We start from the raw sequence: 26,033 nt of genomic DNA on the forward strand, positions 1-26,033 counted from the left end.
GTAAACCACTTGCACCGACCAGTGATCCATAACTGGTTCAACAAAGGCCATGGTTTGTGCTATCCTGCCTGTGGGAAGCGCAAATAAAAGATCCCTTGCTGCTAATCGGAAAGAGTAGCCCATGTAGTGGCGACAGCGGGTTTCCTCTCAAAATCTGTGTGGTCCTTAACCATGTGTCTGACGCCATATAACCGTAAATAAAATGTGTTAAGTGCGTCGTTAAATAAAACATTTCTTTTTTTCTTTCATTTATACGTAATCTCGTGCTTATATAACATTAAGGTTCAAGAACGCTGTCCTGGGCACACACCAGCTATCTGGGCTGTTTGGTCAATAAAGTAGGGGTTATATTACTGGTTAGTTGATAGTGAGAGAGAAGTCGGTGTAGTGGCCTTACATCTACCCACCGAGTCGTTAAACTCGCTCTGAATGAGAGCCCGTACCTGGAGGCGAACCCGGAACACCTAGGTCCCCATCAAGATACACAGTTTAATTGTTAACAATAAACAAATAAATAAACAATGTTGGAGTCAATCTTTATTACATTCACCGTGCTGCGACATTGTCGTAATTTACAACGTTTGTGAACAGTTCAGAGTTTCAAAAACATGATATATAAAGCCATGTCCCTTTGTAGTCGAATTTTATGCTATAGAATAAGAATAAATTAATGAGAAAAAAAAAAAATCATATGATTTTTAAATAAAAAGATTATACCTACTTTGATAATTGTAAACATATCAAACATAGTTAATAAATAATAATACAAATTGCATTTCAGGCAATACTGGCCAGTTCAATATTTGATAATACACATAAGGGTCTGTTCCAGAAATGATCATATGAGATGGGGGTGGGGGTGGGGGTGGGCGTGGGTGACGAGTGCTTAATATCCATCCCTAACAGAAGGGAATTTAGTTTACAACCACCTATAAAATATCGAATGCTGACAAACAAAACGGGCATTGTTCAAACTCGTGGTTTTCAGAACAAAAAAAAACAAAAAAAACAAAAAACCCGTCAAAAACACTATCATCCTTCAAAAAACAAACCTATCATCTTTCTAAAAAAACACACCCCAAAAACCAACCTAACAACCCCCCCAAAAAAAGAAGAAAAAAAAAAAGAAAAGAATTATAACTCAACAAACAAGTTATAACGTTTATAAATTCTGAAAATGCGAAACCCCCCAGAAAAACCCCGATTTTATTTATTTCGAATCAAATAGTTTTGCATTACTTCTATTACATGTATGATACACAGCACAAAAACACCCTCTCCCCCAAAAACACCCCAAAACAAAACAAACAAACCAACCCCCAGAACCTCGCAAATACAACAAAACTGTGTGTTGTGTTTAATGACACCACAGCACATTGATTTATTAATCATCGACTATTGGATGTCAAATATTTGGTCATTGTGACAGTCATAGAGACAAAACCCACTACATTTTTTCCATTAGTAGCAAGGGATATTTTATATGCACCATGCCAGGCAGGACAGCACATACCACACATGTGTCGGCCTCGGCAAGCTCCTCCATCCAGGACAGGAAAGGGGTGGGGTAGGTTGGAGGGGGGACCGCCTGCACTGGCAGGTGCAAGGGAGCACCAGCAGTCCGACCGGAGCCGGTAACAGGCGGAGGGCAACTCATTTGTGGTATTACATCATATATGGCTTCACTTATGCCAAACTTCAAACCTCACACCCATATGATAACTTCTAGAATAACCCAATCTGATTAAAATTAGCTCTCCTGGGTCTACCAGTAGATGTAACAGCATTGCGTGGACTCACATGTTCAGGTGACATTTCATCTATAAATAACAATTTAAATATCGACCACTTACACTTCGCCGTTTATAGCGTTATTCGGGAGCATACAAATTCTAAAAATATCGGGCGAGACTATTTATGCAATAGGAGAACTTGTTGGTCTATTTCAACATTGAAAACACAGGGGGAAAAGTGCAGTAATAAACTCTGGATTGTATACTAGTGTTACAAACAGATTTTATGGCTATATCATCACAGGGTTTTTTTTTCGTCTTGAAACGAATTTTATATACAATTTTATATTGCAATTAGTTTCCGGCATATTTCGTAATTCAGCCGAATCATTTCGTATACCCTCGACATAATCCCGAATGTTTTCAAATTATTTTCAAATCACTGGCATGATTTTGCAAGTAAGGTTTTAATTGGTCGAATGAAAGGTCAACTGGACATGGGCTCCAACGGGCTGCTGTTAGATCCACATGTAATAATGGAGCTAATTTTAATTAGATTGGGAATAACCGTAAAATACAAATTGCACAATAATTAACCCTATTGATACATTCAATAGGCAAAAGGCTGTCTGTACATATCCTATACACAGAAAAGATATCGGACTTCTGACGTAAAACATGCTTTACATGTTGATTCTATAACGAATGTATCATAATCTTGCTTTGATATTGGTTGTCAAAATTACACAATTCATCAGAGTCGGATCCAGGATTGTGTACAGGGGTGTCACAGAATCCCTAAAGAGGGTAATTTGAATTTGTCGAAGGCAAATGAGAAAGAGTCCCAGAGGAAGCGAGATCAGTGTGGAGCGGGGGGGGGGGGGGGGGGGGGATTTTTAATATCAAAATTCCCAGAGATGCGTTTTCAGGACTCTCCCCCGGATCAGGCCGCTGACTATGCCAGGAGCCGGATCCGAGAGAGAGAGAGACATGCCTGAACCTTTATTGGGCATAGGCATGTACAGAGTCTGAGAGGGTTTTCAGGGCATTTAATACTGTATATTGTGAATGATAAATTTTAAAGTCCCCTACCAAAAGTTATTAAAAAGAACAGTCCAAACGTATGTGTGTGGGGGGTGGTGGTGATGGTGATCACGGGACCCCTTTGACCCCACTCCTTTGGATCCGCCAATGCAATTGATCATCCGTTCCAGAAAACCAATTGGATATCCAGTTCAGTGAAACAAAGATGTCTGTGCTTTCTTCTCGCAGTTATAATCTTGCTTTAACGCTAGCTGTTGGTAGTCAAAACATTCGGCTGTATAGAATTGATCCTCGTTCCAGAAAACCAACTGGATATCCAGTTCAGTGAAACAAAGATGTCTGTGCTGTCTATATTGCTTCAACACTAGCTGTTGGTAATAAAAACATTCGGCTGTATACAACTGATCCTCGTTCCATGAAACCAACTGAATATCCATTTCAATGAATCAAGCAAGTTCGTGTTTCTTTCTTTCTGTCAGCCATTTGTTCCGTGCAACACAATAAAACAACAAAAAGGGAGGTAATTTTAAATAAATTGTTATCGACGAAACTTTGCCAACCCACCAATCGTCACAAAACAAAAGGTCACTCGTGCCTGAAAAAAAGAGAAAAAAAGAGAAGAAAAACAAAAAGAAGAACAAAAAAGTCAGGTGCCCGGAAACACATTTGTTTTTGGCCTCAATTAAATCCAATCCATATTTTGACATGACGTGATTATATGCATTAACGATTCAAGCACGCCTTTCCTGGACACATCCACGGAGGTCACTGCAAGGTGAACTGTTCATGGTGGAGAGGAAAAATGTTGACTTTAATCTCAAGCTTATTTTGATTATTAAGGCTCAGTCGTATTGTCCTGGAGCCTAATTCACAAAGCTCGCTTAGGCTCTCTTAAACTCTCTTAAACTACATCACATCGTCCCTGTAAGTAGTTTTTGCACTGCACTGCAAGATCGCAAAGTTGCGAGAGTTTTAGTGAATTAGGTACAGGTTACAGCACAATTAAATCTCTGGTGTTTGCTTCAGGACAAGGGTTAATGTTTGGTGAGGAATAACGTATGTGCAGTAAAGTTTACACCTGCCAACTGAACTGCCAAGTTAATCTGCTTTGGAAGCAGTACTGGGGGTGCGAATCCACTGCCGAACAGCCTTAGACATGGTGGCCTAGCTAACCATTCTTCCATCCTACCGGTAAAAGTCTTATAATCTTAGCACTTCATTTTACCGGTAAACGTCAAACATAATCTTAGCACTTCATTTTGCTGGTAAACGTCAAACATAATTTTAGCACTTCATTTTGCTGGTAAACGTCAAACATAATCTTAGCACTTCATTTTGTTGGTAAACGTCAATGCATAATCTTAGCACTTCATTTTGTTGATAAAACGTCAACGCATAATCTTAGCACTTCATTCTGTAAGTAAAGGCCAACGCAAGTCCTTGTATTAGCACTTCATAAAACCACTGCTCCATTGTTAATATCGTCAACAACGATTTGTCTCACTGCATAATTTACTTTTTTTTTTCTTTGTCTAGGATTATCTAGATTTAGGCAGGATCGTCTAAACCGATCTCCCAGTAATCCGCGTGAGAAGTTCCGCTAAACGTCTCAAACGAGCCAACCATTTTTTCAATGGTTTCCAGTAACTCTGGCGTGTGACCGCCAAATTTGTCTTCGCCATATCCGGTTTGCGAGACCAGTCTAGCAACTTCCGGTTCCGTATCTTTCTTCAGATCCGCCAAAAGAATATTGCTTTTTGATAGATGATTGTACGATACCTGTGAAATAATACATAAAATAATATAAATAAATAGTAGTACATAGATATACATATAAATTAATATAAAAAAAATCCATCCATTCATCCATTCATGCGTTCAATTACATCATATGGCATTAGGCTCCAGAAGTGGGGTGGGGTTGAGGGGGGGGGGGGGGGCTGGGAGCACTGGCTTTTCAACTTTGAAGATAATACATTCCCTTCTCCCAGCCCTCCTCTCCTCACATTTGGAAGACGAATTAATAAATTATTGGCTCCTCAAGTAATTGCTGCTGGCATCTGCTTTGCATATGTCCATTCTACCCAATAGCCGACAGGTTTTTCGTACTGGGTGCCGTTAAATATTCATTCATGTCCGTCCTGTCTTATACATGCATTCATGGTTATTTTTACCCATCCTCACTCCATCCATCCACCTAGTCATCCACTCATCCATCCATCCACCTACTCATCCACTCATCCATCCACCCACCCATCCATCTGCACTCATCCCTTCATCATCAGCCGCATACAACCATCCGCCAAGTTTGTCAAGGTCTCGAACTTACCAGAACTACTTTCCGAATAGCAGCACTTTGGTCTGACGTCACCTTCCACGTCACAGGGTGGTAGTTGACTAACACTAATACTGCCGGAGTTGACGAATTTCCCGTGATTCTCACTTCGGTCGTAGAGGCCCGATGATTGCCGAAGATGCTCAGAATGTGGAAGTTGGTGGCGTGTTTTCGTTTCGCGCGGCACCCGAACACGTTCTGCTTGACTCCACGCAGTTTGGCCAGAACGAGTCCTCGGTAGTTCCTCTCTACGTCACATCCGCTGAACGAGGCTGAAAAATTAAAGGATACAGTTTACTCAGTGACCCCCCTAAAGAGACGAATGAAGGAAACGACGCACTCAACACATTTTATTTACTGCTATATGGCGTCAGACATATGGTTAAGAACCAGACAGATTGAGAGAGGAAACCCACTGTCGCCACTTCATGGGCTACTCTTTTTCGATTAGCAGCAAGGCTTATTTTATATGCCACAGACAGGATAGTACTCACCACGGCCTTTGTTACACCAGTTGTGGAGCACTGGCTGGAACGAGAAATAGCCCAATGGATCCACCGATGGGGATCGATTCTAGATCGACCGCGCATCAAGCGAACACTTTACCACTGGGCTACGTCCCGCTCCTTACTAAAGAGACTGTCCTCGAACGGACTTAAATCTCGAAGGTACAGGGTTCGCGTCCCAGTACCAGTTTCTAACCAGAGCTATAGTCTGCTGTGAAATGCTGCGTTTTGGGTGAACATTGCAGAATAGGCGTACGGGCTCTCATTTTTAAGGGGGTTGGGGCAGGCTTGTTTCTGCCCGAATTAAACGAAAATGCCCGAGTCTAGATAACAACATTTATTCATATTAGCATTACTGCCAAAAAGCTGTATTGGGTTGGAAATGAATCACTACGCATTTTAACATGAGTTACAACTAATTTTGCGGCTAGAATGATATGTATATATACACACGGTAAAATAGTCTCAGTTCAGCTGTTTTTGCCCGAATATCTCTATTGTTTTTTCCCGAATTTGAGAATTCCCCCCTGTCCCCGTCTCGTACGCTTATGCAGTGCAGTAGGATTCCCCCAAAGTGTTTTGTGTGTTTCTTTGCAGTTCTTCTACCTTTGAAGGGTGTTGGATGAGAATTCAAATGCTGCGACCCTGCATATCTTGGAATAACTATTTAAATCTCGTTCTATCAATTAAGCCCAGTTCTCACTTGAACGATTTTTTTGTACAACTGCGGTGCGACTAAAAGATTGTACAGCCGTGCGATTCCCGATAGATTGTGATTTTACCACCCGGTTTACAAAATGTGCTTTTCATGTTAACGGGTCATGTGTGAAAATATGTGGGACTTTTTGTAATGAATGTGCTCATATGCTTCATAGTAAATTCGTCTTACTGAAATATTTAAATGCATGACATACTTTCTATGACGGATAAATAACGAGATAGCGTTGATTATCGAAAATAAAAATCTGGAACACGACAGGGAAAAGAAGTGTCTAATTTAATTTTCAATTTCATTACGTTCTTATATCTGCGACTCATTTCATTTCAACTTATTTTCGTCATTATATCCAATTAAGGTTGAAGTACGCTGTCCTGGTCACACATACACACAGACATCAGCTATCTGGGCTGTCTTTCCAGGACAGTTGGTTAGTTGTACTGTTGGTTAGTGATTAGTGACAGAGAAGAGTGGCCTTACACCTACTCAATAAGCCCTTAAGAACTCGCTCTGGGTTGGAGCCGGTACCGGGCTTCGAACCATGTACCTACCAGCCTGTAGTCCGATGGCTTAACCACTGCGCCATCATTTCATTTTAATTACGTTATTATATCTGCGACTTCACACAGAAAGGAAATAAGTACAACAAACGTTGCATTGTTTTACATATAATTTTGAATCTGTTGCTATTTTGTTTTGTTACAATATTTGACCCATAGGCCTAAGATGGCAAATGTCCATATACTGATGTGTGTGTTATACAGAGAATAATATATGAGTGGCCGTTAGATACCATTATCTCACAACGAGTTGTGTTAAAGTGTATCTAACGAGCGAAAGCGAGTTTGATACGTTTTTAAATGAGTTGTGAGATAAATGGTATCTAACGGACACGAATGTATTATTCTATTTCTTACATATCGTCAAAAACCATGTTTTAAGCAAATTTCAACATCTTTTTTGACTAAAGGTATTTACAGCAGTTGCACTTGTAGCTAACGTACGCGTCACAGACACATGATTGTCAGGTTAACTATACGTCACAGTGTAATCGATTTCCACCGTGTTTTTGTCTTTTTTATCACTGGCTGTATGGCAATGGTGACCTGGTCATCACCTAGGAGTTGCCAGTCGTATGTCTTGAAATTGTTAACACACGTAAACAACCATGTGTTATCTAAAATAACGCACGGTGTTCTCGCCAACGGGTGTGTAAGAAATCCAAGGTACAGTCCCCATAATTTAATTGTGTGTATTTTTAAATATTTTGTTTTAATTAAAAATTCCATATTTAGTAGGGTTATATTTTTTTCATTTTGTTTTGGCCATCCAATATACACGGCCACCGTGTCAACAGCTATTTCAAAATTACATCACGTTATCAAAAAGATGCCCGCTCCCATTGAGGTTTTCGTTATAAAATTCTTCTTTTTACGTAATAAGTAACACGATGTGGGTACCGGGTTTTTTTTTACGGAATAATTGAATTTGTTTTTAATCTCGATGTTTGGTAAACAAACCTGCTAAATCTTGGTGCCTCGATTTTCGTTATTAAACCGAAGACAACACGTGTCGTGTACCCCTCATAGGCGTGATGGCTCCAATGTTTTTCTTTGTTGTGTTTTTTTTTAATTTTTTAATTTCGTTTGTTTGTTTTGTTGTGTTGTGTTGTTTTGTTGTGTTGTGTTTTTTTTTTTTTTTTTTGTGTTTGTTTGGGGGTTTTTTCGGAGGGGTGGGGGGACCTGATTTTTACCAGAATTGAAAAAACCTCACCTGAATCTGGATTACAACATATTCATATTGGCATTACTGCCAAACAGCTGTTATAGGGTTGCAAACGAATCGCCACGCATTTTTACATATTTATGGTGAAAAGTGTTCAGGCCAGCTCATTTAGCCAGAATTTCTCTATTGAGGATCTTTTCCAGGACTGTGTGTGTGTGTGTGTGTGTGTATGGGGGTGGGGGTAGTTTCCCCTCCCCATCTCGTACGCTTATGGCACCACTCTCCATTAAAAATCGACTCCTTCTGTTAACATGAAAGGAATTAGCAAGCACATGCTAAAAGCATTCATGGATCTGCTTCCTGATATGTCTGTTAAACCTCACATTTCATTTCGTTTACACTTTTCGTTTTTCGTGTGTGTGTTTTCTTTTACTACCCTTATTGCTGCTATTATAGTGATTGTTGTGTCGTAACGTAGGTATACCATTAACTCTTTTCAAACCTCCGGTGGAGATGCAGTATATAGAGCGTAAACATGTCATGTGGAAACGTCGTGCTGTGGGTGACACTAAAGGAAGATGCGCAATTCAAAATGTCTGACAGGCCGCACCTAGCCCTATGTAACACGGCGTCAGTAAAAACAACAAACCCCATAACCCCACCTCACACTGGCATAGCCAGGATTTTAGTGTTTTTTTGTTGTTTTTTTTTTGGGGGGGGGGCATCAACCCACATTATGTATGTATGTATGTATGTATATACATATGTATGTATTAATGTATGAATATCTATATATTGTATGTATGTCGAGGTTGACTGTTACATACATAGATATTAACGCATTGGCGCAGGGGATAATTAAATCCTTTCTGGCCTCACAAATTGTCCCATGCCGTTGCTGGGACTCGAACCTGTGGCACCGATTCGCCCGCAAATTGCAAGACTAACCACGATACGCTCTGAGCTATCGAAGCTTCCATAAAAAGGAAGTTCTTTAACTCAACCATATGCATGGGGCCTACAATCTACGCGGTTTATCCCGCTTAAGTGCATGAAACAGTGGGTAGACCTGGCACTGGCTAGTATGTATTGTATGTATGTATGTATGTATGTACGTACGTACGTACGTATGTATCTATATATGTATGTATGTATGTATATACATATGTATGTATGTATGTATCTATATATGTATGATTTTTATAAAAATGTAATACATTGAACAAACACAAATTACAATTAGAAGGGAATGGCCCCCATGCCCCCCTTCCCGCTACAAGACTGTGGTCATAGAGTTAACTTACGTAAACACGTGAGACGGTTATAGTGTCGGCCATTACAACGACAGAAGCCATTTTCACACGTGGACCGGAACCGGAAAGCAGCGTACGCCCAGCATTCCCCCACGCACTTGGACCGCGTGTCTTGCAGTGTCGCGACAACCGCTGTAACATAAAGTAAAGACATTATGTAACTGCACAGGGTCGTACCTGGCATAACTAGGGGTGTGGGGTGGGGTGTAGTGAAAACATTATTAGTGCAGAGTAATATACAACAGCTATATAGGGTTGCAAACGAACCACTACACATTTTTGTCATGGATTAACATTTTGGTTTGAAAGATGGAAATACAAAGTGAAAAGGTTTCAGGTTAGCTCATTTTGCCCGAATATCTCTATTGTTTTTGAGGATTTGCCCTCCCCCCCCGTCTTGTACGATTATGAATAGGACACTAATTGTAATTTTTAACTGAAGTAAAATCCCCTACAACTGCTAGAGTACTCCAGCCCCCATGCTCCTCCGTGCCTGTTATATCCAACACTGATACAGACATTAATGAAGGATGATAAGAAGAATATGTTCGGACGCAACTTTGGGTTTAATTGTACATGTATATACAAAATATCAGTTCGCACTGAATTCAAATCACTAAAATAATATACGGTCAGACCAGGGCTTCTAAATTATGGTAGCCCCACTCCCATGGCTAGCCCCACTCCCATGGCTAGCGATATTCAATGTTGGGCTAGTAAGTAACTCTGATTGCCATGCCCGACGGCTAGTGAAATATATTTTTGTCAGATGTTGCAGTTAAGTCTCTTTTGTAAATATGAATATCATGACCCCACCCCAACCCACCAATGTTAGTGTTTTTAAGCTCTATCTCCATCTTTAGGTGACATATCTGATTATTACTAATATTTAGTAATACTGTATTAACAAAAGTAAATTAGGGTTAGTGAATTTTTACTCGTGGCTAGTCCTTAGGACTATGTATGCTCAATGTATTCAGCTGTAGACACGTGAAAGAAAAATCAACCTGCAATAATGGGATTTGAACCAGATACCCTTAGTATAAGAGTACAGCACTCAAACAACTGATCTAATAGGGAAATACCAACCAGCTAATGTTTATACCAAGACTACTACATTTTGTCCAAAAAATATAAAATTAGAAGAATTTTATTTTTATTTTTTTATTTTTTAAATTCACTATATAGAAATATGTTGGTTGTCTGTGACTATTTAAAATTTAATACTAGCATACCAGCAATTTCATCAATTTGATCTGCGTCTTCAAGTGAGAACTCTATAATATAGCTTGGTTGAAAATAGATGGAAAAAGGAAAGAAAACCAAAATGAAATACCTGACTGTGACTTTCTATTAGACGGTGTTTTTGATTGGTCAGCTTCACTGGTTGACGTCACATTCAGGGTTTCAACCAGAACTTCCGTCCGTTGCCACGAGATGACTGGACGCCCATTTTCCTTAAAATAAATAAATAAATAAATAAATAACGCTAATAATATTTTTGAAGCCTTCTTCGGGGGGAAGGGACTATAAGTTTCTGAAACCATATTTATTATTGTTAATTCGGCCACGGCTCTTCTGGCTAGCCCACAAACCACTATTTTTGCAGCTTTCAGACTTTCATCATTTTCAAACCAAATACCACGAAGGAAGACTTACTAAGGCCGGAACATACAATATTTACCATCCATACGCTTGTGAATTTCAGGAGCAGTTTTCTCGTTCCAGCCAGTGCACTACGACTGGTATATCAAAGGCCGTGGTATGTCTTATCATGTCTGTGGGATGGCGCATATAAAAGATTCCTTGCTACTAATGGAAAAATGTAGCTATATGTCAAAATTACCAAAAGTTTGACATCCAATAGCCGATGATTAATAAATCAATGTGCTCTAGTGGTGTCGTTAAAAAAAAAAACATTTTCAGTAGCACTTTCACCTTACTTATATAACTGTTTTAATAAAAACATGTCTGCAAAAACTTGTCATTGAAATTATGTAGATCATGACCTTTAATAATGGACGTATTTAAAGTGTTCGAAATAACGTAGATCATGACCTTTAATAATGGACGTATTTAAAGTGTTCGAAATTAAATGCAGTGAGCAACTTGTTACAAATACATGTACATTAATATTTATTCCAATTTATTTATTTGTTTGTTTATTTATTTATTTATTTTTATATATTTCTAATAATTATTTTATTTTATTTTTTCATTTCTAGATTTCTTTTAATTCATATATTTATTTTAAATTACGTTTGTGGATGGTATTAAATGATATAAATACCACATACAATACAAAAGAAATAAGAACATGATTTTTTTTGGATTTTTTTAAAGTGATCCAACATTTTATAATTATTAATTGTGGCTTAATATTGTTTATATTTAGTGCATTGGTACAATAATATTACCTACGGCAATGCATGCGCCTTTTCATAAAAAAAAAATCAAAAGTTTAGAATAATAAATTTGGTTTCAGAAACTGATAGTCCCCTCCCTCCCCCCCACACCCCAAAAAAAAGGCTTTAAAAATATTCACTTCCAAGCTAACTTGCGATGAGGACAGACGTCTCGCCATGTACTCTCGAGTTAACCCCCCCCCCCCCCCCACCTGGGGGGCCTCTTACTGAGTTACGGGAAGCTACTTGAATATCGCGGCACTTACACCGGGTCACGGGCTTCCGTGACTTTGGTGTACGGCGACGCGATCGTACAGAAGAAGTGGAGGAGATGGAGGAAGAAGAAAAGCGCGCCAGGAACGGCACGGGGGGGGGGGGGGGACCAAAACTGGCGGCTCAACCGCCAGCGGCGGTCCCTACTGCGACGCCGCCCCCAGCTCAGCCTGAGTCGAGGAAACCTGCTACGCCAGAACCGTCGACCACCGAGCGGGACAGACTCAACACCGCGGTGTGTGAGACGCCCCATCGCCGTAAAGGCCCTCCATCGCCGACCACTACGGGGCGCAGACAGAACTGGCCGGTATCCCCGGTACTGCCAGTCGTCAAGTCACCGGCCCGATCAGCCGCCGTTGGAAAGAGGAAGGCCGTCGCTCAGCCGAGCGACCAACCTGACAAGGCCCGGCCTCCACCTTCACAAGCACCGTCCCCCTCCGACTCGGAAGCCGTCTGGAAAGTTCAGATCGGGAAAATCAGGTCCGGCTTCCTGAAGTTCGGATCCGGCATCACTGATGGGCGGACTAGTGAAACCAGAACTGAAACAACTGCCTGATGGAAGCGCTTACGAGCTACACACCATCAAATCTACAGCCGGCAAGACGGGGTTGGTACTAACTCAGCGCCGAGAAGGAGTCTACCGACAAGCGGTCCTGGTTAGAGAGATGGATAGCCACACCATCCACAGGATCGTCAAGGCCCCTTTCGGCAACGACTACCGGAGTGTCATAACCATCCTCGCCGACCAGAGATGGAAGCACTTCATCGCCGCCGTTGCCGGTTCTCCGCTCATCGGTTCGCCGTAGGCCAACCTCCAACGGCCTTAACGAGGCCACTCACGTGGACATATATATCGGACTTTAAACATTTAGACCTTCGTTCAAAATTTTATGTCGAAATTACTCTCTTTTTTTTAATATTATTAAATAGTCCGATCCTCTCTTCTTTCTCTTATTTATTTTTGGACTGTCCTAAAATGCTCCAAATTATATAAATATTCGGCCGAGCAGTCAATTCTTTTTATTTTTGGCTTGTAATTTTTTATTTTTTTATTCTATTAACTTTTTACTAGTTGCTATTTCAAAATTCTGCCCATTTTCAAAATCCTAGATGGAACACTGCACATATACTGAATAAACCAAAGACAAAGGGATTTCAACAGTAAATTTCATTCACGCACTACATGTACTTACTTGCGTATTAATCTCCATTTCGTTGGCGGAGTCTTTCTGAAAGACGATGACTAGAGAAACGGCCAGCAGGGCAACGGAAATGGCGAACACCATCAGGGAAATGATCACATTGCGCAATCGCCGACGGGCCTTCTCGAGGGCCATGTACTCTGCCATATGGTTTTCCGACGCCGGAAGTAGCGATCTGATGTGTGATGGGTAAGATCGCGAGGCGATGGTGTACACGTTATATGTACTATCATTATCGTCGGCAAACTGAAACAAAAGAAGAAAAAGAATAGAAATTGGCGTTGCGTAAATAAAATAATTCAGATGAAAAAATAAATAAACAGTAATAATAAGTAAAAAGTGAATGATGTAAACGAAATCGACTGTGTTTCCGATAGTGGTTTCGAGTTTCTTCATTTGAATAAGTGTGTGTAAGTGTGTGTGTGCGTGTGCGTGTGCGTGTGTGTGAATAAAACATTAATTCGCCTTTTAACTGGGGTGGGGGGAGGGGGATAAAATCCCGCTTTTTTTCTTTACAGAGTTGCCTCTGACGGCAAAAAACAACTATAATTGTCCAAATGTCCCTCTAACTCTCAAACGACAAAGTACTCTGACTCTTTCTAAATAATAAAGGATTCAAAATATGTACATTCAACAGTAAAATGTATATATGTATGTGTGTGTATATACTATATATACTAATAGACTAATTCAGAACATGTACCTTTAACAGAAAACAATTCAGAATCGATAATTCTGATTGTCTAACGGAGCCTATAGCAATTACTACGACAGAATCATTCAGAACATGTCCCTTTAACAGAAAAATGCATATATATATTCAGAATCGATAATTCTGATCGTCTAACGGAGACTATGACAATTACAGAATCATTCAGAACATGTCCCTTGAACAGAAAAATGCATATATATTCAGAATCGATAATTCCGATCGTCTCGGAGACTATGGCAATTACTACGACAGAATCATTCAGCTTGTCTGGAAAGATGAGTAATCGAGGTCTTCCGGATGCCGATGAGCCACCGTGGGCATCGTAAATATGCATTCATGAGATGAAATCGTGATCGGCCGTCCAGAAAGCCTCATCAGATTGGGTCATACAGCTTCGGGCATTTTCTATTAACCCGTTCTTCATATTAACTTGATTTGCATGCTCATATTGAATTCGTTCCAGCCAGTGCACCACGACTGGTATATCAAAGGCCGTGGTATGTGCTATCCTGTCTGTGGGATAGTGTATATAAAAGATCTCTTGCTGCTAATCGAAAAGAGTAGCCAATGAAGTGGCGACAGCGGGTTTCCTCTCTCAATATATGTGTGGTTCTTAACCATATGTGAGACGCCATATAACCGTAAATAAAATGTGTTGAGTGCGTCGTTAAAGAAAATAGTTCCTTCCTTCCTTCATTTAAGAATTGAACGTTATATTTTTGACGTTCATGCGATGATAAACACCAAAACCGTTTTACACACTATGAATGGCGTAGCGCGTTACCGCGAAGCCGTTCATACATAAGTGTGTAAAACGTCAACAATATAACGTTCAATTCTTATAATTCCAAATGAATTAATATTGCCATTATACAAAACTATATTAAAAACCCCAACCGAACTTTATTCCACAATGATTTACAACTGTATCAATACACAAATAAGGAGATTCCCTTAGAAAGTTAGATTCGTTTTTTCCCCGTCAAATCTCCGATTCATTATACTGATTTATACTTAAGAATCACTGATCCTTAGTCAGGGTACCCTAAATAATATTTTGGTATCAGTTTCGTTGATGTCCTCAACCATGCTAATTAAACTTCTAATTAGTGCTAATTTGGGGCATTCTCTTAATTAGTACATCAACAGAGAACATTTTGGTGTAGGTTTGATTGGTGTACTCAACCATGCTAATTAAACTTAAAATTTGGGGTATTTTGAAGGGCGGCCACTCGGGATTGATACAGGAAATGACACTTAAGAATGGCCGTTTGGGGGTCCCACAGCCCACACCTACATATTCCAGGCCTCAAACCTTTTGTACTCGCAATGCTATTTAAACCTCTCTGGGCTCCCGGTTTAAAGTGGCCACGCCAGGAACCATCCAAATAGTTCGCGAAAGTTACCTAAGCGTTTGCAGGCTGAACTTGGGGCTGTATTGGCGCGAACTACAGATCTAGCGCCAGACGACATAGAGCATGTGCTATAATTTGACAGCGTCAGAACAGAGGACAGAACCCCGAACAGAACAGAATATTTTGCTGCATATAAACACGATACTTTGTAGTTTTAAGTGTAGATTTAGCAGACGCGTACGAGACTGGGGATCTTGGCATTCGGAGAATAACGACGGAGATGTTCGGACAAAAGAAGCTGGTGTGAAATGTTAAAAAAAATTGCAAGCCCTCCCCCCAAAAAAAACACACATAAAAAACCCACACACACACAACAAGAGAAAATCCCACCACCAACACAAACCCCCCCCCCCCCAAAAAAAAAAAAAAAAAAAAAAAAAAAAAAAAAAAAAAAAAAAAAAAAAAAAAAAACACATAAAAAACCAACCAACAACAAAAAAAAGGAAAAATAAAAAATAATGATAATAAAAAAACCCAAAACACCTCCCCACCCCCCCCCCCCCAAATAAAAAGAAGAAAAGAGAAAAAAAAAAGAAAAGAAAAAAAAAATGGGAGCCCGTACGTCTATGGAACCCTGAATAGAACAGAACAGAACAGAACAGAAGAGAACAGAACAGAAGATTTTATAGCATATTAGCACGTTACTTTGCTGTTATAAGTGTAGATTTAGCACAGATGTCCCGAGGAGCGTAACGAAGCACGCCATCAATTTCAAAGTAAAATCAAAAATCGATCTTCATGGACACGAAAGTTATTTCAGTTTAAGCCGCAGACGAAAGTGGCGGAAGCAGATAGTCTCGAGTTTCGATTTATCACGAAAATGTGCCCACCGCCGGTACTTGTCTTAATCGAATAGTCCATCTTATCTGAGGACTATCGCAGAAAGTCGATCGACATATTCTGCTAGTAGTATTACTGGCTTAACACGTGTGATGCAAGAGCTTTGCATGACGCACAAGTGAGTGGTTTGAAGTACGAGAAAAATAACCAAAGAGAAATTTGATGGTTGGGTTGAAGGATTTGAAAAGAAAGTTGATGAACGTCACGCTACACAGAGAAAAGTGATACAGAAATATATAATATGATACAAATATATATATATATATATATATATATATATATATATATATATATATATATATATATATATATATATATATATATATATATAGAGAGAGAGAGAGAGAGAGAGAGAGAGAGAGAGAGAGAGAGAGAATCACTGAATCCGCCATATGCAGAGAATACTGCTTTTAAAAAGGCTACATGGGAGATTTTATATGCGTCTGCCCCCCCCCCCCCCCCCACACACACAAGACAGTACATACCAACATACCATGGCATCCGAACAAAAACGTTCAGACGCACATTTTACGGGTGTAATATGTTACAATATGTTCTAACCAGTGTCGACATACAGATGGTACGAAACGCAAGAGATCGTGAATTAAATAAATTCATTTATTCAAATACTTCCATACTTTGTGGATGCGAATGCACGAAGTATCGAAGACTGTTTCCGATTAAGAGAGTCCAAGACTTTGTAAATATATCATAGGCTTTTAAAGAAGAAATGAAGCGGTCTTTAAATCAAGGATGAAAGAAAGAAATGTTTTATTTAACGACGCACTCAACACATTTTATTTACGGTTATATGGCGTCAGAGATCAAGGATGAAACCAGAACTTTGATAGAACGAAGAGCTGCGTGGATTTCTGACATATCATCGATAAATTTCGGAAAATGTCGTTAAATTACGTCATCGACGACTCGGAAGTGTTCGTTAATTTACGCCATCAAGAACATTCAGATCATTGATAACTCGGCAATGTTCGTGGGTTATTTTTTGTTTTTTAATTCCACGTTATTAATACATTTTGAAAGAATTCATCAACTGTTATCGCAAGGTCTCAGAACAAAAAGCAACAACAATAACAAAATCCAGAACGTCATTAATATATTTTGGAAGATATCAAGTATTATCAGAAGGTCTAAAAAAAAAAAACCCCAAAAAACCCCGAAAAACACACACACCCCACTCCCCTCCCTTCTTTCCCAACCACTTCACAGACTTTCTAAGCCCTCTTTTATCCGTCAGCAAACATCGAAAGTTCCGATCCACACTAGAATTTTGACGTCTGCCATGGAGCGTCGTGCTCGTTTGGCAGACGTGAGTGACCGTGAAAACTCGTCGGCAAATATGTAGTATGTGAGACCGTGACGTTGCGCGCCATTAGCTGTTGACGAAAATACCTGTCCGACGTTTGCTTGGCCAGACCAGGTACACACTGTAATTACGGGCTGCCTTCACTGTTGATTTTTAACTTTTCACACCAGTCTGCCAGCTGACTTTCATTTCGAAATGATACGCACTTGTCCTCATTTCTCAACATGGGGGGACAGGATGTAGTCGAGGGGGTAGAGTGCTGTCTGAGGATACAGATCGACCATGTCCCAACCATTATCCCATAACTTGTATATTAAAGGACGTGATAAAAGTAAAAAGTAAAAGTTTGTTTTATTTAACGACGCCACTAGAGCACATTGATTTTTTAAATCTTATCATCGGCTATTGGACGTCAACATAATATAATTATGATCATTCTGACACTGTTTTTAGAGGAAACCCGCTGTCGCCACATAGACTACTCTTTTACGACAGGCAGCAAGGATCTTTTATTTGCGCTTCCCACAGGCAGGATAGCACAAACCATGACCTTTGTTGAACCAGTTATGGATCACTGGTCGGTGCAAGTGGTTTACACCTACCCAATGAGCCTTACGGAGCACTCACTCTGGTTTTAGAGTCGGTATCTGGATTAAAAACCGGCCTCGGTGGCGTTGTGGCAGGCCATCGGTCTACAGGCTGGTAGGTACTGGGTTCGGATCTCAGTCGAGGCATGGGATTTTTAATCCAGATACCGACTCCAAACCTTGAGTGAGTGCTCCGCAAGGCTCAGTGGGTAGGTGTAAACCACTTGCACCGACCAGTGATCCATAACTGGTTCAACAAAAGCCATGGTTTGTGCTATCCTGCCTGTGGGAAGCGCAAATAAAATATCCCTTGCTGCCAATTGGAAGAGTAGCCCATGTAGTGGCGACAGCGGGTTTCCTCTCAAAATCTGTGTGGTCCTTAACCATATGTCTGACGCCATATAACCGTAAATAAAATGTGTCGAGTGCGTCGTTAAATAAAACATTTCTTTCTTTCTTTTTCTGGATTAAAAATCCCATGCCTCGACTGGGATCCGAACCCAGTACCTACCAGCCTGTAGACCGATGACCTAACCACAACACCACCGAGGCCAGTAAAGGACGTGGTATGCACTGTCCTGTCTGTGGGAAAGTACATAATTATTATAACCATTTTCTGTTTTCTCCCCCATCTACACCTCTTCTCTCTATTTCCGACTCTCTATCCTCCATCTCCCGCTATCCCTCTCTCTTTATATCTCTCACCCCATCTCTCTCTCTCTCTCTCTCTCTCTCTCTCTCTCTCTCTCTCTCTCTCTCTCTCTCTCTCTCTCTCTCTCTCTCTCTCTCTCTCTCTCTCTCTCTCTCTCGCCCTCTCTCGCCCTCTCTGTTATAGTGCAACAGAGGAGTTCCATCTCTCTAAACAAAATTAGGTTCCATAATTTCAACGTTTTAAAATTTCCTTTTTGCCCATTCTGAAGTCCATTATGGTCTACAGTTAATAGCCGATCATCACACAATGTGCTGACGCCTTTGATAATTGCGAGAACAACTAATTTCGTTCCTGCGTCGCTCACGCAAGTCTATTTTTGTATAATCCATTTTCCCGTACACGCATAAAATATAGGACATCATTTACATGGTCATGACGAGTTGTGCGCAAACCGAAATGGGTTAGTTTAATTTGTAATCTATAAATGATTCACACCAATATTCAATTCTTAAAGGCATATTATTCACAGACCACTGACCTATTTAATGGTCTAACACAGTATTACCTAAACAAAAATAATTTGATTTGTCCCTAAAGTACTTTATTCAACCATCTCCATAACCACCATACTCCATTTATTAATGATATTTCGTAAAAATAACTGAATTATGGCAATGGTCCATAACTCAAAAACTAAAATTGCCGAGAGGGATGACATGGATTTCACTCCATCTTTGTTCAGTTAAGGTGATGCAATAGCTAGATTTGGTTTCCAACAATTAATGTAATTTTTATTTATTATCCATTTTTAGAAAAATAAGGTCGTTAAATCCGTGACAGTATGCCTTTAAGAAGTCTATGTAAAGAGATGGGAATCAATATTTGATCGTCGTGTTGGGAATCGTTTGAAATTTCATCATCGATCATCGGTTATAATCGGTTGGTATCAACTTTCGATTACACATTCGGTTTGAAAGAAAAAAGAAAGAAATGTTTTATTTAACGAACTCAACACATTTTATTTACGGTTATATGGCGTCAGACATATGGTTGAGGACCACACAGATTTTGAGAGGAAACCCGCTGTCGCCACTATATGGGCTACTCTTTCCGATTAGCCGCAAGGGATCTTTTATTTGTGCTTCCCACAGACAGGATAGTATAAACCATGGCCTTTTTAAAAAAAACCCAGTTATGGATCACTGGTCGGTGCAAGTGGTTTACACCTACCCATTGAGCCTTGCGAAGCACTCACTCAGGGTTTGGAGTCGGTATCAGGATTAAAATTCCCATGTCTCGACTGGGATCCGAACCCAGTACCTACCAGCCTGTAGACCGATGGCCTAACCACGACGCCACCGAATCATATACTAGTATACATATTATGAGGATTTGAATTAGAGGGTCCATGCATGTATTATAGCTCGTGTTCACTAGGTTGGACCGTACAAATGATTAATTTTACCTTTAGTAACTATTTAAAGTCCGTCCCATCCTCCTATAAAGATGGGTTGTTGTTTTTTGTAAATAATTTCAGTTTAGTTTGACGTAACAAAAACAGTAAAAGTGTTTTGGAAATAACAAAAGAAGACTTTTTTGTGTACAATTTTGAAAACATTCGGTTTAGAAGGAAGGGAAGAAGGAAATATTTTATTTAACGACGCACTCCACACATTTTATTTACGGTTATATGGCGTCGGACATATGGTTAAGGACCACACAGATATTGAAGGAGAAAACCCGCTGTCGCCACTTCATGGGCTACTCTTTTCGATTAGCAGCAAGGGATCTTTTATATGCATCATCCCATAGACAGGATAGCACATACCACAGCCTTTGATGTACCAGTCGTGGTGCACTGGCTAGAGCGAGAAATAGCCCACTGACGTGGATCGATCCCAAACTGACCGCGCATCAAGCGAGCGCCCTCCACATTCGGAATAGAACTAAATAAAGTGTAGTAAATTCCATAGTATGAAGAAAAAGGCGTTCCCTGTGGGACGGACTATAATATATTTCATTCTTTAAATGTTCACATGGAAAATAAACACCATCCTCAACATATTTACATCAGTTCTCTAAACATCTAAACTGGAGACACAATTACAGTTACCATTTTCCCATAATCGATCATGCATCGGTGGAGTCAAAGCGATAAATGTTCAGTTATAATCGATGATCGGAACAGCACTAGCTGTGGAGAGTCGCGAAATCGTAGATGTGGAGCCAACTCCCCACCTTGTAGAACGGTTAACTTTTGTTGTACATCGTCTACCATGACTAGTACTATGTATAGCAAAGGCAGAAGGTATGTGCTGTCATGTGTAAAAGGAAATCACATAATGACTGCACAACATCGGCACACCAAAGTATTATGGCTTTGAAATGAATATCTAAAGACACACGTACGTACGCATACATGTACACACGCACACACACACACAGAACAGAACTTTATTCACTCAGAACACCAAACAGTGTTACATTGAGGTGTTTACAAACATATCTATACAATACAATGGCGGCTGCTGATTAAAATATACATGCATTTAATTATATTTATACATGTATATATCATACACAAAAGCTAAAATATATTAGTTGAATAAATCTATGACAAAGGTGTGTATTTTAATACACCATTAATGACATTAAGAAACGTACATAGTTTCTTTATAATAGATAATTGTTTTGTGTTAAAGAGCTTGTGTAATTTGAAAGTGTTTGGTCTGTTAAAGTAATATTTATTTAGGTAGGTTGATCTTTCGTTAGTAAAGTGTGGACATTGAAATAGATAATGAAATTCATCACCAACTGTGATTTTGCAAAGGGTAAATTCTATTTTTTCGTTCAATAGTTTACCACCTGCCAGTTTCAATTGGAAGATAGTAGTTGCTGGTTCTGAATCGACTGTAAATAATGCGTATTTTTTCAGGTAAGTAAAGAAGGTAATTTTTACAAGCATGTGCCGATTTAAATATTCTATAAGTAATACATTTTGGATAAATATTAATATTTTCGTTCCAGGTTTGTCTGAATTGATTTTTTAAACGTTCACACATAAACACACCTCTACTACACACAAACACCTACACACACGTATGCACCTGTGCACACATACCTACCTACCTACACACACACACAACCACACCCACCCACACATACCTACACACACGCACAGATTACACATTCAGTACACATTACACACATTATTCAGTACACATTACACACATTATTCAGTACACATTACACACATTATTCAGTACACATTACACACATTATTCAGTACACATTACACACATTATTCAGACACATTACACACATTATTCAGTACACATTACACACATTATTCAGTACACATTACACACATTATTCAGTACACATTACACACATTATTCAGACACATTACACACATTATTCAGTACACATTACACACATTATTCAGTACACATTACACACATTATTCAGACACATACACAAATTTTAATTTGCTTTGCTTTTTTTTTTTTTTTTTTAAATAGTTTTTTTTGCATGTGCTTTTCCCCCTGTTTATAAAATGTTTTAAATAAAAATAATAAATCATTATTTAAATGCTTATACCATTTTGTTAACTTTAAATTTTCATAATAATATACATGTAGTTTCTCCAATAAATACCACCTCCTCGTCCCACCCAGCAAATTGAAATACTATTTTGATTTGGTCTAAAAACCACAGAAGACATTAAAAAAATATAGTACAAATAAAAAGCAGTATAAAATATATACAATCAGATCATTTGTCAACCCTAATTGCTAGTACACGAAAAAAGACATTTATATATGACATTCTAAACATGCGTTCAACCGACACAGCCTACATTTTTTTAAAACTAATTTGTTTTCTTTCTTTTCCTTTCCCCCCATCTTTTTTTTCGTGAGACCTTTTATTCCAAGTCTATTCACAAACACACAAAGCTGTGGCCATTAAATGCCCCGTTTGGGTGAGAACAGTGTAATTAAAGAAATGGCTGAATCGGCCCTATTGAAAAACGAACTGCAACAAAATGAACTTCAGACAAGGTACTTGAGTGCATGCTCTTTACATCGGGGATAATTACATACGCACACGAGTACCTCCGATTAACAACGAACAGATAAGAAAAGTGAGAGTCCGTAAAAAGAACCGAGCACGAAAGAATTCACATTATCAATGTGGTGTACATTATTTGCTAGACGTCTCGTGTTTTGCACGGTACTCTATGAACTATACCGAACAACAACGTTAACGCAGATATTATAAGTTATATTACATATAAATTTATAAAGTTTGCTTGTTTTAACGACACAGCTAGATCACACTGATTTATTAATCATCGAAAAGAAATGTTTTATTTAACGACGCACTCAACACTTTTTATTTACGGTTATATGGCGTCTGACATATGGTTAAGGACCACACATATATTGAGAGAGGAAACCCGCTGTCGCCACTTCATGGGCTACTCTTTTCGATTAGCAACAAGGGATCTTTTATATGCACCATCCCACAGACAGGGTAGTACATACCACGACTTTTGATATACCAGTCGTGGTGCACTGGCTGTAGCGAAAAATAGCGCAATGGGCCCACGACTATTAATCATCGACTATTGTATGTCAAACATATCGTCATTTTGAGTCTTTACAGAGGAAACCCGCTACATTTTTCCATTAGTAGCAAGGGATCTTTTATATACACCATACCACAGACAGGATAGCACATATCACGACCTTTGATATACCAGTCGTGGTGCACTGGTTGGAACGAGAAATAGCCAGATGGGCCCACCGACGGGGATTGATCCTAGACCGACCGCGCATCAGGCGTGCACTTTACCACTGGGCTACGTCTTGCCCCTATCTAAATTAAAACAGGTCTCTAAAAATTAAACATTTGCGTAAGCCATTTATGGGATACGCAAGAAAAACAAATTCAGGTTAACCTATTTCGTTTTTACGTAACCCATCATGGCCATGCAGGCGCGTGCGCGGGGGGGGGGGGGGGGGCGCTTTTGGTTGTCGAAACACCCCCCTGCTCAAGGCGAATTTTTTTTTCATATCCCGATTTTTAATGTAATTTCTTTCCAAAAAAATGTGGTCAGAAAGCAGCTTGGCTAGCCAGCAGAAAAAACCTCAGAATAGCCCTAGAAGGGGTCAATTTTTCAAAATTTTCCGGTTTCGTGGTTTCGGGCTTTGCCAGAAACCTCGACCCCCTCCCCCTGCAAAATTTCCTGCGCACGCCCCTGCCATGTAAATGATGTTATTAACTTTATGCGCGAACGAAAAATGGGTTACACAAAGGAAAGAGTTCGACCCGTACCCCTCTATATCAAAGGCTCTAAAGACTAACCCTAACCCTTGAAGGGGGGGGGGGGGGGTACGGATCGAACTCATGCCCACTCAAACCGCTGACGCCTGTATATGAGCCTGTAGTACATACGCGTACGAGACGGGGGTGTGGTGGGGTGGGGTGGGGGTTGGCGGATGTGGCAAAACATCAAATTCGAGCAAAATTAAAGCAGATATTCGGGCAAAATGTGCTAACCTGAGGCAGTTTTACAATCACTCTACCCTCAAAATTAGTTGTAATCTATGACATGTAAAAATGCGTAGTGATTTTTTTGCAACCCTATTGTTATCCAGATTCGGGCATTTTCGTTTAATTCGGGCAAAAGCCAGCCTGTCCCCCTACAAAAAAGGGAGCCCGTATGACTATGCTTCAGTGGCAATAAAAATTGTTTAAAGGGACAATCCCGAGTAAGATGTTTCCGACTAATAAAATATTTCTACAATTAAACTTACATATTAAATATATTTTCTTGTTTAGAATGTCAGTGTCTGTATATTCAATGTGTTTCTGGTCGTCTTAATATTTGAGAGAAACCCAAACTGGATTTTGTTTTCAAATAATTTCGTACGTACGAAAATATATATTTTACGAAATAAAATGAAATTTAACCGAGTACAAATATTAGAACAATCAGAAACACATTTAATATACAGCTTCTAATATTTTATGCAGAAAAATATATATGATATGTAATTACAATCGTTAAAAAGTCTTTTAATCGATAACATCTTTAAAATTGCAGCAAACTCAGGAATGTCCCTTTAAATCAATGTCTACTGAGTGCAATTTCGTGGGGAGATTAAGGGCTTGACAATGACTTCTATCTCCCTAGGGGCGGGATGTAGCATAAGACAAACTAGAAAGATAAATAAAGAAACATGGACTTCTTCGCTGAGAGACCAATATACTAACTGATATGACAATAGCTTTCATTTTTTTTACTTAGATACATACATACTTACATATTACTATCTACCTAGCTACCTACCTACCTACATACATGCATACATAAACACACACATACACACACACACACACGCATACGCACAACACACATACAGACACACAACACATACAGACACAACACACACACACACAACACATACAGACACAACACACATACATAGACACACACACATACATACAGACACAAACAGATATACACACGTTTATACAAACCAATGACACTAATCACACACAAACAATAATAATACATTGATATTAATTAAAATAATATTCACCAAAAATAAAACATAAATCTTACCCTAAGTGGCACATAAGTAGTCAAGGACTTGTCACAGATTTTCATGGCTTGCTTTGTTCAACCCGCAAAACAACAAAAGTACATATCACAACTGTAGAAAAAAACCCCAATAGTTTCAAATGACCAACATCACATAAAATTATTCACAGTTCTTAACATATTTTTTCTTCGTCTTCAAAAATCTTCTGCTTTCTTATTTTTTCTCTAAAATATAAAACGAAACTCTCTCTCTCGTCTGCTTCCTGTATTCCCAACCGAACTTACAACTCCACTGGAAGCGGCTGAACAAATTTCTACATGGTGACATTCCAACGAGAAGGAATTTATAAAAAAGAATACGAAGAAAAAAAATAGTCCCAAGCGGCAAACGTAATCACGAACACTAAACAGACGGCCGTCTGCTAAGCACCTGCCTACGACAGACTTTCCGAGATTGTTCGCGGCAGATCGGTAGTGCCGTTACACCGACAGGTGGCAAGCGGGAATGACAGACGACAGCAGACGATAACTTTGACAGATGGCACGCGCGTATGCGTGCATTCGATTGGCAGTGCGCGTACTCAGAACTTGCGACAACACGCTGGCCACATGGCGTACATGGGGGGAAATAAAGCA

The 26,033-nt window shown here is 39.5% G+C and overlaps 1 protein-coding gene across 1 annotated transcript; it reads right to left on the reverse strand.

Annotated features, from left to right (window-relative positions):
* Positions 1-2,172: 2,172 nt before the first annotated feature.
* LOC121390647 lies at positions 2,173-26,033 on the reverse strand. Its single transcript, XM_041522510.1, has 6 exons — positions 25,419-26,033; positions 13,246-13,500; positions 10,711-10,831; positions 9,366-9,506; positions 5,107-5,384; positions 2,173-4,556 (listed from the first exon to the last, which is right to left on the reverse strand). Exons 1-6 carry the CDS (start codon positions 25,461-25,463, stop codon positions 4,326-4,328), a joined length of 1,071 nt encoding a protein of 356 aa, XP_041378444.1. The 5' UTR covers positions 25,464-26,033; the 3' UTR covers positions 2,173-4,325.

The sequence above is a fragment of the Gigantopelta aegis genome, chromosome 15 (genome assembly GCF_016097555.1).
Source record: "Gigantopelta aegis isolate Gae_Host chromosome 15, Gae_host_genome, whole genome shotgun sequence".
Taxonomy (NCBI): Eukaryota; Metazoa; Mollusca; class Gastropoda; order Neomphalida; family Peltospiridae; genus Gigantopelta; species Gigantopelta aegis.